A 14,407-nucleotide genomic window follows, 5' to 3' on the forward strand; every position below is an offset into this window, starting at 1 on the left:
AATTCCCTCCCTTATTCAAATTCAAATCCTTTGTCGAACCACCACCAGTGAGACTTCTGTCGAAAACATCTTCAAACAGCTAAAACTATTTCTAAATCCACACAATATCTTTACCCTTGAATCAAGGTATCTTCGACTGGAATTTCAAAATGTTTAGTTTTGTTAAAACATTCATTTTCTTCACAGGAAACTTTATCTCCTTAACTAATTCCCTTAATCCACATTAGGCATTGAAATTGGGAGCTAACAAGTTGCTCCCAAAATTGTCATTTTCGACACCTCGAAGGAAAAGGCATTTTTTGAGACTATTGTTCGACGCCTTAAACAATTCTTGCATAGCTTCGACGCCACTAATGCTCCAATGTTGCAAAAACTATTCATCTTCTTTCATTTGGCCTATGACATCAGAACTATCACTACCTTTTTCCCAACATGTCTTTTCAACCCATGCATAAATCTTTTTAATCATCATATTTCCTAGATCATTGGAGATCGTGGGATTAGGCCTTAATTACCACCGTCCCGCTTATGTAATTCTAGAGAGACACGTGTCCCACTCGTTTGACAACCATTAATGCTTATTTGAACCATTTTCTCTTCCAAAAAACTTATAAAAAGCGCATTTCTTACTAGTTCCACTTTTTTACGCTTTCTGGAATCTTCAAGTACTTCAACTCTTCATCTTCTTCAAAACACCCTCAATAAACCCAGATATTTTCTTCTTTCTTCAAACCTTTAACAAAATTGGTCACTTCAAGTAAGGTCCCCAAAGAAACCACCAAGGTTGTTAAGGTTTCCATCAAACAAACTAAGGCCCCCCGAAAGATCTCAGACCTTCCTCTTTTTGCCACGCTTCCTGGCCCAGTGATGATGGGTAACGAACAATATATCCTTGAACCAAGAACTAAAGAATAGCGAATAATTTATGAAACTCAAGTACGCATTTCAATCATTGTCTCTAGAAAAAATCATGCTTTATTTGGACCTTTACCTGACCTGAACATCAATTCTAGCAAACTTAGGGACTTTTTCCCCACCTACATAGATGTAAACCAATAGGCCAAGCAAATAAACTTTGGGCTGAAAGGACTACCATTATTGAGGAACCCCAATCTTTAACAAATGAAACTATAGACTTAAGGTTTATGAATAATAGTTTTAGAGTCTTCCGAGCGACCCCCTTATTCAAAGATCCAATTGACTATCTAAGCTGGCTAAATAAGATAGAAAAAACCAAATCTCAAACCTGGAAGGACATGGGAGTTTATGACCTAATTATGCTGTCGAAGTAGTGAAATTCTAGTTATCAGACTTTGGATGTCACACTGGTTGTTATGACATCCAATTCTGCACAGACAGGGATTATGCAGAACTTAACAGTAAGTGCAATAAATAACACAAGTAATTGTTCACCCAGTTCAGTCCAACATGACCTACATCTGGGGGCTACCAAGCCAGGGAGGAAATCCACTATTAGTAGTATCAATTCAAAGCTAAACTCACCCGTTTACAACTTATCACTTAATCCCTACCCAATGCAATTTCAATCTTAACCTAAGATCAGAGTTCCTACTCACTCCCCCTCAATCACCTCAGTGATATTAAAAACACTTTGAAGTCACACTTCAAAAACAACTCTTGGTTATGCTTCACAGCTTAAACCAAGATACACAGCACTCACGCTTAAAAGCTTCGAGTGACACAACACTTACAACTCAATGAACACCCTATGCCAAAGCAATCATCTATTTGATAATGACTTGGCTTACAAGATACGTCTAATTCTAGACTCACAAAAATACAGCAGTGAAGTAAGATGGACACACTAAATCTTCACGCCTCAAAATCCCTGAAACTGAATGGAGGAATGCCTTCCTTTTTATATTGCAGCACCTGGGCTTTTGCACCTGTATTTTCCTGAATTTTAGGTCACATAAGTTCCCACAAATTCAATATTTAGGTTGCTAACAAATAGGCTATTTGTTAGGTTCATTGAATGTAGCTTGGCTGTTGATTTCCTGGATTTTCTCTAAGCTGTTGACTTCCTAAAGAATAGCCTGAGAAAGCTGTAACAGAAAACTGAACAACCTACAATTTAGCATATGCTGTCAGGAATGAATGTCACGACATTCATCTTGACATCAAGGTCCATATGCTGAGTCTGTTTTTCCAGAAAACAGACTGTACAAATCTGCTGACCTGTACATGATCAATATGACCATACTACAGTACCAGCGTACATTAGTAAATGTCAAAGTGTCCAACTTAACATTTACACAATTGGCCTTAAGTTAGTTCTGTAATTCTCTTGAAGAACAAACTAACTAAAATGCTGTAGTATAGCAGAACACCACTCTGCCTAATCTTCACCAGCTGCTGTTAATGATGAATGTCACAACATCCAGTTTGACATTCAGTCAGTAGGCCTTATGCCAGGTCTGGTTCTTCCTTGATAACCAGACTGCAAATGAATACTAAGTTCTAACAGAGCTTCTGTTCCTTAGTATCTGTTGACAGGTATGAATGTCACAGCATTCAATAATCCTGTGTTAGCTAGTCCTGCAGTAACTACAATGTAGTTACATATACATGTCATGACATCAGTCAAGACATTAGTGTTTTACCATACAATGTAGCCAATTAAACACCTACAAACTCCCCCTTTGGCAAATTTTTGGCTAAAACACTTTGATCCCCATAACAGAGTTCATGGCAGCGGAATAAAACTAGCTAATACACTCAGAGTGGCAGCACACTCACACACATGGAAGTTAAATAAAAACTTCACATAGCAGCACACATATGTTCGAAGTTGCACCTAAACTTCAACATCAGCTGCAAGGGGGGGAATCTTCAGATCTGTCATGGGAGTCTGTTGTAGAGACCCACTCTGTTTGTCAGGGGTATTGGTGGTTATTACTCCCCCTTTTTGTCACAAATGTTGCCAAAGCCAACAACATAGTCAGAGCACAATGACAGAGTTCCAGACTTAGTTTTACTTCACAGTTTCAACCAAGTTCACATCCACTTGATCTTGCTTCACAGCTTCGATCAAGTGATCACCCACTTTTGCTTTACAGTAGGTACCACCATATCAGATGCCATGATGTTGTTTCTGACATCCAGAACCACTCCTGCATGGACAGCATCCTTGAACTCCTGCAGGTACAGTGGCCTTCTCTCTGTAGGGTGTCTCCTTACCCTCTTGTATCCACCCTTGTTGCAAGCAGCATAGCTATGATCTGTTGACCAATCATAGTCTAGTACAAATTGTTTAATGGGCAGAGATATTAAACAATTTATCCCAAACATCAGTGGTTGCTATAATGTCTCAGAGAGACATATTCCCAGTTTGCTCCTTAAGTTTTCAAACTGAGTAGCATCCAGAGCCTTTGTAAATATGTCAGCCAGTTGAAGATCCGTGGCTACATGTTCCAAAGTGATCACCTTGTCTTCCACCAGATCTCTGATGAAGTGGTGCCTAATGTCAATATGTTTGGTCCTGCTGTGTTGGATGGGATTCTTGGAGATGTTGATGGCACTGAGATTATCACAGAACAATGTCATGACATTTTGAGTGACATTGTACTCAGTGAGCATTTGTTTCATCCAAACCAGTTGGGAGCAACTGCTTCCAGCCGCTATGTATTCAGCCTCTGCAGTGGACAGAGAGACACAGTTCTGCTTCTTGCTGAACCACGATATGAGGTTTTCTCCTAAGAAGAAACATCCACCTGATGTGCTTTTTCTGTCATCAGCACTTCCAGCCCAATCAGCATCACAGTACCCAGATAGGACAGGCTCAGACCCATGTGAGTACAGCATCCCATAGTCACATGTCCCATTGATGTACTTGAGGATCCTTTTGACTTGATTCAAGTGACTCACCTTGGGCTCTGCTTGATATCTGGCACACACTCCAACTGCATAGGAAATGTCAGGTCTACTTGCAGTTAGATACAGCAGACTACCTATCATGCTTCTGTACAGGCATTGATCAACACTCGGTCCTCCATCATCTTTGGTTAACTTCAGATGAGTAGGAGCTGGAGTCCTCTTGTGCCTGGCATGATCCATACCAAACTTCTTAACTATGTTCTTGGCATACTTGCTTTGGGAGAGAAACATAGAGTCCTCCATTTGGTTTACTTGCATTCCAAGGAAATAGGTCAGTTCTCCCACAAGACTCATTTCAAACTCAGATTGCATCTGGTGAACAAATTTTTTAACCATTTGTTCTGACATTCCACCAAAGACTATATCATCCACATAGATTTGAGCTATCATGATTTTGCCTTCTTCATCCTTCACAAACAAGGTTTTATCTATGCCACCCTTTCTGTATCCATTTGTGGTCAGAAATTCGGTTAACCTTTCATACCAAGCTCTGGGTGCTTGCTTCAACCCATACAAGGCTTTCTTCAGCTTGTATACATGCTCAGGTTGGTTAGGATCACAGAACCCTTTGGGTTGTTCCACATAGACTTCTTCATTCAGGTAGCCATTCAAGAATGCACTCTTCACATCCATTTGAAATAGCTTAAACTTCAGGATGCATGCTACCCCCAACAGCAATCTGATGGACTCAAGTCTAGCCACAGGAGCAAATGTCTCATCAAAGTCTACTCCTTCAACTTGAGTGTATCCTTGAGCTACTAGTCTTGCTTTATTTCTAGTAATTACTCCTTTCTCATCAGATTTGTTTTTGTAGATCCACTTGGTACCAATGATGTTGGACCCTTCAGGTCTTGGAACCAGCTCCCATACTTCATGCCTTGTGAACTGCTCGAGTTCCTCTTGCATGGCAATGATCCAGTATTCATCAGTCAGGGCTTCTTTCACATTCTTTGGTTCAACCTTGCAAACAAAGCAGGAATTTGAGTTTATTCCTCTTGACCTGGTAGTTACACCACTGGTGGGATCCCCTATGATAAGATCCTTAGGGTGGTCTTTCTGAATTCTAATAGATGGCACTTTGGTGGGTGCTTCTACTTCACATTCAGGTGGAGGTTCCTGTACTTCTTCAGGCTTGACTGGACTGTCAGTTGGACTATCAAGGAATGTTTCAACATCCTCCATGACATCGGTTCCTTCCTCTTTATCATCCACAATGACATTTATGGATTCCATCAGGACATTGGTCCTGTAGTTGAACACTCTATAGGCTCTGCTGTTAGTGGAGTATCCCAGAAATACGCCTTCATCACTTTTGGGATCTAGCTTCCTTCTCTGTTCACGATCTGTGAGAATGTAGCATTTACTTCCAAAAATATGAAAGTACTTCACAGTGGGTTTTCTACCCTTCCATATTTCATACAGAGTGGAGGAGGTTCCTTTTCTCAAGGTGACTCTGTTGTGAACATAGCACGCTGTATTCATTGCTTCAGCCCAAAAGTGCATAGGGAGCTTCTTTGCATGAATCATTGCTCTGGCAGATTCTTGAATAGTTCTATTTTTTCTTTCAACTATTCCATTCTGCTGAGGAGTTATAGGGGAGGAGAACTCATGGCTTATTCCTTCAGATGAGCAGAACTCATCAAACTTGGAATTCTTGAATTCAGTGCCATGATCACTTCTAATCCGGACCACACAACTGTCCTTTTCCCTTTGAAGTCTTATGCACAGATCCTTGAAGACATCAAATGTATCTGACTTCTCTCTGATGAAGTTTATCCACGTGTATCTGGAATGGTCATCAACCACCACGTAGGCATACTTCTTCCCACCAAGACTTTCAACCTGCATAGGTCCCATTAGGTCCATGTGCAGCAGTTCCAGAACTCTGGAGGTTGTGGAATGTCCCAGCTTTGGGTGTGACATCTTGGTTTGCTTGCCCACTTGGCATTCTCCACAGACTCTTCCTTCATCAATCAGAAGCTTTGGCATTCCTCTGACTGCTTCCTTGGATATGATCTTCTTCATTCCCCGTAAGTGGAGATGGCCAAGTCTTCTATGCCACAGCTTCACCTCCTGTTCTTCCTTGGCTGAGGAGCATGTTGTTGAAAAGTTAGAGAGATCAGGTTCCCACAGATAGCAGTTGTCTTTGGACCTGGTTCCTCTCATAACTTCCTGATTGTCACCATTTGTCACAATGCACTGCTCCTTAGTAAACTGAACATGAAAACCTTGATCACACAGCTGACTTATGCTGATGAGGTTTGCAGTTAGTCCTCTTACTAACAGCACATTGTTCAGTTTTGGCACTCCAGAACAATCCAGTTTGCCCACACCTCTGATTTTTCCTTTGGCACCATCACCAAAAGTCACATAGCTGGTGGTGTGAGGTTGAATGTCTACCAGTAGATTTTCCAAACCAGTCATATGTCTTGAGCATCCACTGTCAAAGTACCAGTCTTCTCTTGAAGAAGCCCTTAGGGCAGTGTGTGCTATCCTAGCATACCATTGTTGCTTCTTAATGGGAACACATCGCTTGCGTGTGTTATGCTTAGGTCTGACAGGTGAGGCTCTGTTAGGGAAGCCATGAATCCAGTAGCAGAAGGCTTTTATATGTCCAAGCCTGCCACAGTGGTGACACCTCCAATTCTGGAATATTCTCTTCTGATGATCATTCATCCTAGCTCCTCGATGTTGAGACATCGGCTTTGACATCTGCTTGAACTTCTGAACTTTAGCCTTTGGGCGTTTGTGTTCAGCTCTTTTTCCAAATCCTAGCCCAGATTTGGTTCCAGACTGTTGTCCCACCTTTAGAATTTCTTCCAAGGTGTCAGTTCCTTTATTCATCATTCTGATGGATTTGGTCATCTGGTTCAGCTTGGAGGTCAGCAGGGCTATCTCATTATTTAGCCCTTCTATGGCAGACAGTTGTTTCTGTCTCTCATCTTCCAGTTCCTTGATGAGTTTCTTCTGCTTTTCACCTTGTGCACGCACTTCTGCACTGGTGGTACACAGCTTCTTATATGCTGCAGCAAGTTCATCAAAGGTCAGCTCATCTGCACTTGTGTCATCTTCAGAGACACACACACTAGTTAGTGCAGTGACATGTTTGGCAGATTCTCCTTCAGATTCACTTTCAGAATCTCCTTCAGACCATGTGATAGCTAGCCCCTTATTTTGCAATTTGAGGTAAGTAGGACATTCAGCTCTGACGTGTCCATACCCTTCACAACCATGACACTGGATTCCCTTCCCATGGTTGAACTTTTCTTCAGAAGTTGATCTTTTCTTAATGTCAGACGGGATGTTCTTGACATTGGGTCTACCTCTTTGATCAATCTTCTTCATGAACTTGTTGAATTGCCTTCCAAGCATGGCTAAGGCTTCTGATATACTTTCATCACCTCCAGTATATCCTTCTTCTTCCTCCTCTTCAGCATTAGATACAAAGGCTATGCTTTTCTTCTTCTCAGCATACTCACCTAAGCCCATTTCAAAGGTTTGGAGAGAACCAATGAGCTCATCTACCTTCATATTGCTGATGTCCTGAGCCTCCTCTATGGCAGTGACCTTCATAGCAAACCTCTTAGGCAAGGACCTGAGAATCTTTTTTACAAGTTTCTCTTCAGTCATTTTCTCACCTAGTCCACCAGAGGTGTTTGCAATTTCAAGAATATTCATGTGGAAGTCATGAATAGTCTCATCCTCTTTCATCTTCAGATTTTCAAACTTGGTTGTCAGCATCTGAAGTTTGGACATCTTCACCTTGGAAGTGCCTTCATGAGTTACCTTGAGGGTATCCCAAACTTCCTTAGCTAGCTCACAGTGGTGAACTAGTCTGAAGATGTTCTTGCTGATTCCATTGAACAAAGCATTCAAGGCCTTGGAATTTCCAAGAGCTAGTGCCTCTTGCTCCTTGTCCCACTCTTCTTCAGGAATCTGCACACTGCCTCCATCTTCACCTGTCCTCATTGGATGTTCCCATCCTTTGTTGACAGCTCTCCAGACTTTGCTGTCTAGAGACCTTAAGAAGGCTATCATACGGGGCTTCCAGTAATCATAATTAGATCCATCCAACATGGGTGGTCTGTTTGAGTGTCCTAAATCCTTGTCCATGGTACTAGAAAGTAACTTCCCTAGATCTCACCCAGAACTTCACAGGCAGGGTGCCTGCTCTGATGCCAATTGAAATTCTAGTTATCAGACTTTGGATGTCACACTGGTTGTTATGACATCCAATTCTGCACAGACAGGGATTATGCAGAACTTAACAGTAAGTGCAATAAATAACACAAGTAATTGTTCACCCAGTTCAGTCCAACATGACCTACATCTGGGGGCTACCAAGCCAGGGAGGAAATCCACTATTAGTAGTATCAATTCAAAGCTAAACTCACCCGTTTACAACTTATCACTTAATCCCTACCCAATGCAATTTCAATCTTAACCTAAGATCAGAGTTCCTACTCACTCCCCCTCAATCACCTCAGTGATATTAAAAACACTTTGAAGTCACACTTCAAAAACAACTCTTGGTTATGCTTCACAGCTTAAACCAAGATACACAACACTCACGCTTAAAAGCTTCGAGTGACACAACACTTACAACTCAATGAACACCCTATGCCAAAGCAATCATCTATTTGATAATGACTTGGCTTACAAGATACGTCTAATTCTAGACTCACAAAAATACAGCAGTGAAGTAAGATGGACACACTAAATCTTCACGCCTCAAAATCCCTGAAACTGAATGGAGGAATGCCTTCCTTTTTATATTGCAGCACCTGGGCTTTTGCACCTGTATTTTCCTGAATTTTAGGTCACATAAGTTCCCACAAATTCAATATTTAGGTTGCTAACAAATAGGCTATTTGTTAGGTTCATTGAATGTAGCTTGGCTGTTGATTTCCTGGATTTTCTCTAAGCTGTTGACTTCCTAAAGAATAGCCTGAGAAAGCTGTAACAGAAAACTGAACAACCTACAATTTAGCATATGCTGTCAGGAATGAATGTCACGACATTCATCTTGACATCAAGGTCCATATGCTGAGTCTGTTTTTCCAGAAAACAGACTGTACAAATCTGCTGACCTGTACATGATCAATATGACCATACTACAGTACCAGCGTACATTAGTAAATGTCAAAGTGTCCAACTTAACATTTACATAATTGGCCTTAAGTTAGTTCTGTAATTCTATTGAAGAACAAACTAACTAAAATGCTGAAGTATAGCAGAACACCACTCTGCCTAATCTTCACCAGCTGCTGTTAATGATGAATGTCACAACATCCAGTTTGACATTCAGTCAGTAGGCCTTATGCCAGGTCTGGTTCTTCCTTGATAACCAGACTGCAAATGAATACTAAGTTCTAACAGAGCTTCTGTTCCTTAGTATCTGTTGACAGGTATGAATGTCACAGCATTCAATAATCCTGTGTTAGCTAGTCCTGCAGTAACTACAATGTAGTTACATATACATGTCATGACATCAGTCAAGACATTAGTGTTTTACCATACAATGCAGCCAATTAAACACCTACAAGTAGGACTAGATTACAATTCGACTTTATTAGTTTCTTCCTTGTACTTCTGGGACAGTACTCACTACAACTTCCACCTCCCTTGTGGAATGATAACACCCACTCTCTTCGACATAGCCGTTATCACAAGGCTAAAACCAATTGGGAATTCCTATGAACCAGATGTAGAATCTGATGACCCCATATCCTTCTCCACCTCTAGGGCTGCCTACTCAACCCACATAACACATTACCATGACAAAGATACTGACACCGTCTCTGACGTAGAAAATATTTCTTTCTTAGATTTATGGTTATCCCACTACGTCGTCTGTTCAGAGTCACTACAGGTTGCCAAGAAATATCTCACTATAGCGAACCAACTTCATTCCGGTCACGATGTCTGCCTGAGCAAAATGATTATGGCCAACCTCTACGAATTTTTGAGTGATGGCATCGCTCAACTTAAAAATTGGGGAGGAAAAGGAAATCTTCTTCTTTCTGGTCCTTTCTAGCTGTTGCGACTTTGGCTAAACGCCACCTTCGAGGCAGGTTTCCCTAACAAGAGCCTCGACAACGAAGAAGCTGAGGAAGTAAAAAATAGAAGGGTCGGAGGAATATGCTTGGCTCAAATAACCCCAAGAGATGAAGGGATAGCCCTTCGACCGACATTCATTAGCTATGTCATGATGTTTGCAAAACATCATGAGTTCACGTCGAACATGGCCCCTTTCGCAGCCAGAAAATACGGTATAGAATGGTTCACGAGACATTTCACATCTCCCACCAAACACCAAGAAATAGAGTCCCTTTTAATTCGGGAAGCCTTTATAACTCCAAAACTAATAACCCTTAGGTTAAATCCATCAAAGAGTCAGGTCACCCTGATTGCTTATCAACCCAATCTCGTGGCTCGATAATATGGGTTGATTTAGGTTCTCCCAAAGTGTGTTTACGACATAAAAATCACCCTCCTTATCTATAACGTAAATCACAATGAAACCACCACTCTCAAATAAATAGCTCCATACACTGGCAGAACACAACTTACCCCAGTTAACTTCAAGTCGAGCTTCCTCTGCACTACAGAATTTGGGAAGTGGTGGTCACAATATTATGCTGAAGAGTTTTATGATGCTCTTTCATTCACTCAGAACTTTAATAAAGCTTTCCTCTTTGTGCAAGAAAAAATCAAGAAAGGTACTTACACACATAAATAAATTCATACATTCAAAAACTACTTTGAAACTGCCTATAGGCCCGATGATCTTAGTCGAACCATCTGCGAGGCAGCTGTCACGCTGAAGGAAAATTTTTCAAAGAAAATGGAGAACTTAAAATTCCCTTCATACGTTCCTCCTGAGAAACGATACGAAACAACTTTCAAAATGTATCCTCTTAAATTTCCTTGACTGCCAAACGCTGATTTTGCAGTGGCCTTTGCCCCTCCATTTCCGTACTGGTTCATCTGTGGGGATTCTATAAAAATCCTTCAACAATAATCACAGAAAAAAGCCCATCGGGTGGTTGCGACTAAGCATACTTTAAATAGTTTCAAAGGGCATCTTCATATAGGGATCAGAGATGTTTGCATCGAATCAGATATATATGAAGGTGTGGAGTGGGAGGCCTTTTGAATCACATATCTCTATAAGGATATTTACTCTTGACTCATAATAACTGCTCTATTTTTCCTTTTGGTTACCAGAGTTCCACCCTAAAAACCAACCGCCAAGAAGTCGGTTGAAGCAAAGGCTGATGAAGGTAGCATGATCCTTAAGGTACATCTTTACTTTGCCCATTACTTTTTGTTATGTATAATGGCATTTCTAACACTTCAATATTTTTATTCAGGTCGCCTGAAAACCTCCCCCTACTCCTCAAAAAATCAAAACAAAAGAAGGTGGAGTCCCCATCATAATAGAGTCAGACGAAGATGACTTGTATCCTGTCCTATATCTAACCCTCGGGAAAAGGAAGAAGCAACCAAAAATTGATGAAGCCTTGAGCCGTCCTCAGGAAAAAATTGCCATAGTTATAAAATGACCTGTTGCTCTTACCATTATGGAGCCTACTCCTGAAGATCTATCAAAGATAGCAGGAGCGCAGGTTAAAAGCGACAACTCTAGCCATGGATTCGAAGGGGACAAGGTAAAATCATATATTACTTTATTCTTTCAATTCATTATCTTCTATCACTTTGACTAATTTATCTCTCGATTTTGGCTTTCAGGGTGGTGCAGACGTTGTCACACAAACAACAACCAAATCTCCTTTTGTACCAGTCATTCTTAATAGTGCTCACCTACCATCTAACATCTGCAAGGGATTCAGAAAAAAGCTCAATGAGCGAAATTAACCAACCTATTACAAAGGAGTGTGAGACTTCGCCACCCAAAATCACCACCCAATACTCCCACACTAGTGGTTCTGATCATGAAAATGACTCAGGTAAAGAAACCGAAGCTAAAGTGAACAAAGAAGCTATGGTGGTGAACGAAGAAGTACATGCTGGAAATGACTCTGAAGGTGGCTCGCCTGATGTCGACGGTGCAGACAATGCTGCTCTAGGAGGTAACGATAGCCAAGATGAGGAGGTGGGGGAAGAAGAAGAAGAATACCAGCCGATATTCCATGATCGACCTGGTAATGATGATGATGTTGGTGACCCCGATAGGAGGATAACAATGGTGAGGGGAACAAGGACGATGACGATAAGAAAAATGAAGGAAAACCTCAGGGCCCAACTACTACTACTCCAATAACTGATGATATTTCTGAAGGCATCAAAGCTTCGACAGGAACAACTTGGGGTCTCTCTTCAGAAGAACTAGCATCCTTGAAGCAAAGTCAACCTATGAGGTATCTGAAAGCTATGTTGAGTAGAAGGGAGAGCTTGTCTGAAAGAAGTCTTAGCACCTCTACAATTTCTGAGGATCAACCTTCGAGCAAACCTGTGGATGAGGCACTCTTGAAGATCCAAGAAAAGATCTTTAAGGGTGACTTATTCCTACTCTTGCTGGCTGATCCTTCTGCCCCCTTATCCTTGAAAACTCTCCTTAACTAGGTTAACTTACTAGAAGCTTCTACCGAGGTTGCCAACGTCATCTGGGAGTTGGGTATTATGATCGAACAAGTTGTTGTTGATCATAAGCTGTTACCATAAATCACCAAGGAAATTGAGAAAAAAGTTGGTGCTGAAGCAGATGCTTGGGATGTGGCTACTGAATCGACTAACAAAGTAAAGGAACTACATGCCAAGATCTCTGAAGCCAAAAAACAGGGCGGAGATCAAAAGCCATGATCATGAGATTGCCTCTATGGAAGCGCAAATAAAGGAACTACATGCCAAGATCTCTGAATCCAAAAAACACATAGGTGAGCTTTTAAAGTTTGATGACACTTCCATGGCTAAGGAGCTAGATTTTGGTATGGAGTTTGTCGAAAGGGCGTGAAAATTAGAGGGAGAGCTACCAAATCTTTGGTAAAAAAGATCCCTATGTGAGAAATGTCTGGAGCTTCACAAGGAAAAATATATCCATATGAAGACTCATCTCCCTTTTTAGCTTTAGTCTCTTTTCCGTCTATCTCTTCATGACTTTTGGTTTCAATTGTACTGACTATTAACCTTTTTGGGCCTTTGTAATGAATTGAAGCCATGTTGGCAACATTTTTATTACCATGTTGGCTTCAACCAATTTGCATGCAATTATTTGTTTATTATTTTTATCTCTTGGAGCACCGGCTTATAATTTTTCAAATATTTTTCATTCACTCTGAAGATTCTTTTATCTTTATTAAGCTCCTCGATCTCATAAGCACCATTAGAGAATACTTTCAAATTTTGAAAAGGACCTTCCCATTTGGGGGACCATTTCCCTAAGGCCCTATCCTTTCGATCCATTGGAAGGATCACTTTCCAAACTAAGTCTTCAGGTGAAAATGTCTTAAAATTAACCTTCTTATTGTAAGATTTCTCTACTCTCTTCTTCTGCCTTTTCAATAATTCCAAGGCATTGAGTCTCTCCTCATCTAGATCAACTAACTCATCTAGCATCATGTTCCTATATGATTCTGATGGAATTTCACGATGCCTCTGAATTCTTGTTAATTGTAGGTAAATCTCGATTGGTAAAACTGCATCATGACCAAAGGTTAGTCGAAATGGGGTCAAATTAGTGGCTTCATTGGAGGAGGTTCAACACACCCATAAAACCTGATCTAAAGTCTGGTGCCAATTTTTGGGCCTCTTCCCCACATGTTTCTTAATCATACTAGTTACCACCTTATTCGCTGCTTCGACCTGACCATTAGCCTGAGCATAATATGCCGTAGAAGTTAATAATTTCAAACCCATTTCCTTAGCAAATTCTTGCATTTTCCGACCAGTAAATACTGATCCTTGGTCTACTGTGATGGTCTCTAGGATTCCAAATCTATAAATAATGTGTTTTAGGATAAATTCGATCACATCTTCTTGGTCTACATTTGGCAAGGGTATAGCTCCGATCCATTTTGTAAAGTAATCAATGCCAACGAAAATATACATATGACCTTTATATGATGGTGGTCGAATTTCCACAACAAAATCTAAAGCCCAACCTCTAAAAGCCCATGGTTTGACTATAAAATGTAATTCGCTTGCAGGGACGTGTTGTATGCCTGCATGTACCTAACACTCTTAGCATCCTTTGGAGAATTCAATGCAGTCTTTTAGCATTGTAGGCTTGTACATCCCTTGGCGAAATAATAATCATTTCATCTTATGGCCAACCCGGTGTGCCCCACATGCCCCACTCTGGACATTCGAAAGGGCTAGATATGCCTCTGACTCACTAAGACATTTGAGTAAAACTCCCTCAGGAGTCTTTTTGAATAATTCAATACCCCAAAGAACATAACTTAAAGCTCAATACCTGGTTTTCTGTTTGGTAGGCACCGTTGGATTCTGTAAATACTTCACTAATGGTTTTCTCCAATCCTCGTCT

General features: G+C 40.9%; 1 protein-coding gene across 1 annotated transcript; it reads right to left on the bottom strand.

Annotated features, from left to right (window-relative positions):
• Nucleotides 1-13,128: 13,128 nt before the first annotated feature.
• On the bottom strand, nucleotides 13,129-13,968 carry LOC127131525 (uncharacterized). The gene is made up of 2 exons (XM_051060441.1): nucleotides 13,695-13,968; nucleotides 13,129-13,556 (listed from the first exon to the last, which is right to left on the bottom strand). Exons 1-2 carry the CDS (start codon nucleotides 13,966-13,968, stop codon nucleotides 13,129-13,131), a joined length of 702 nt encoding a protein of 233 aa, XP_050916398.1.
• Nucleotides 13,969-14,407: the final 439 nt, after the last annotated feature.

Source organism: Lathyrus oleraceus, chromosome 3 (genome assembly GCF_024323335.1).
Source record: "Lathyrus oleraceus cultivar Zhongwan6 chromosome 3, CAAS_Psat_ZW6_1.0, whole genome shotgun sequence".
Classification (NCBI taxonomy): domain Eukaryota; kingdom Viridiplantae; phylum Streptophyta; class Magnoliopsida; order Fabales; family Fabaceae; genus Lathyrus; species Lathyrus oleraceus.

Excerpts from the sequence above, each read along its gene's own strand:
- LOC127131525 (XM_051060441.1), bottom strand. The coding sequence starts at position 13,968 with ATGTATATTTTCGTTGGCATTGATTACTTTACAAAATGGATCGGAGCT. Across the intron at positions 13,557-13,694 it reads AGCGAATAAGGTGGTAACTA|TTTTACCAATCGAGATTTAC; the intron begins GTATGATTAAGA and ends GTCATGATGCAG.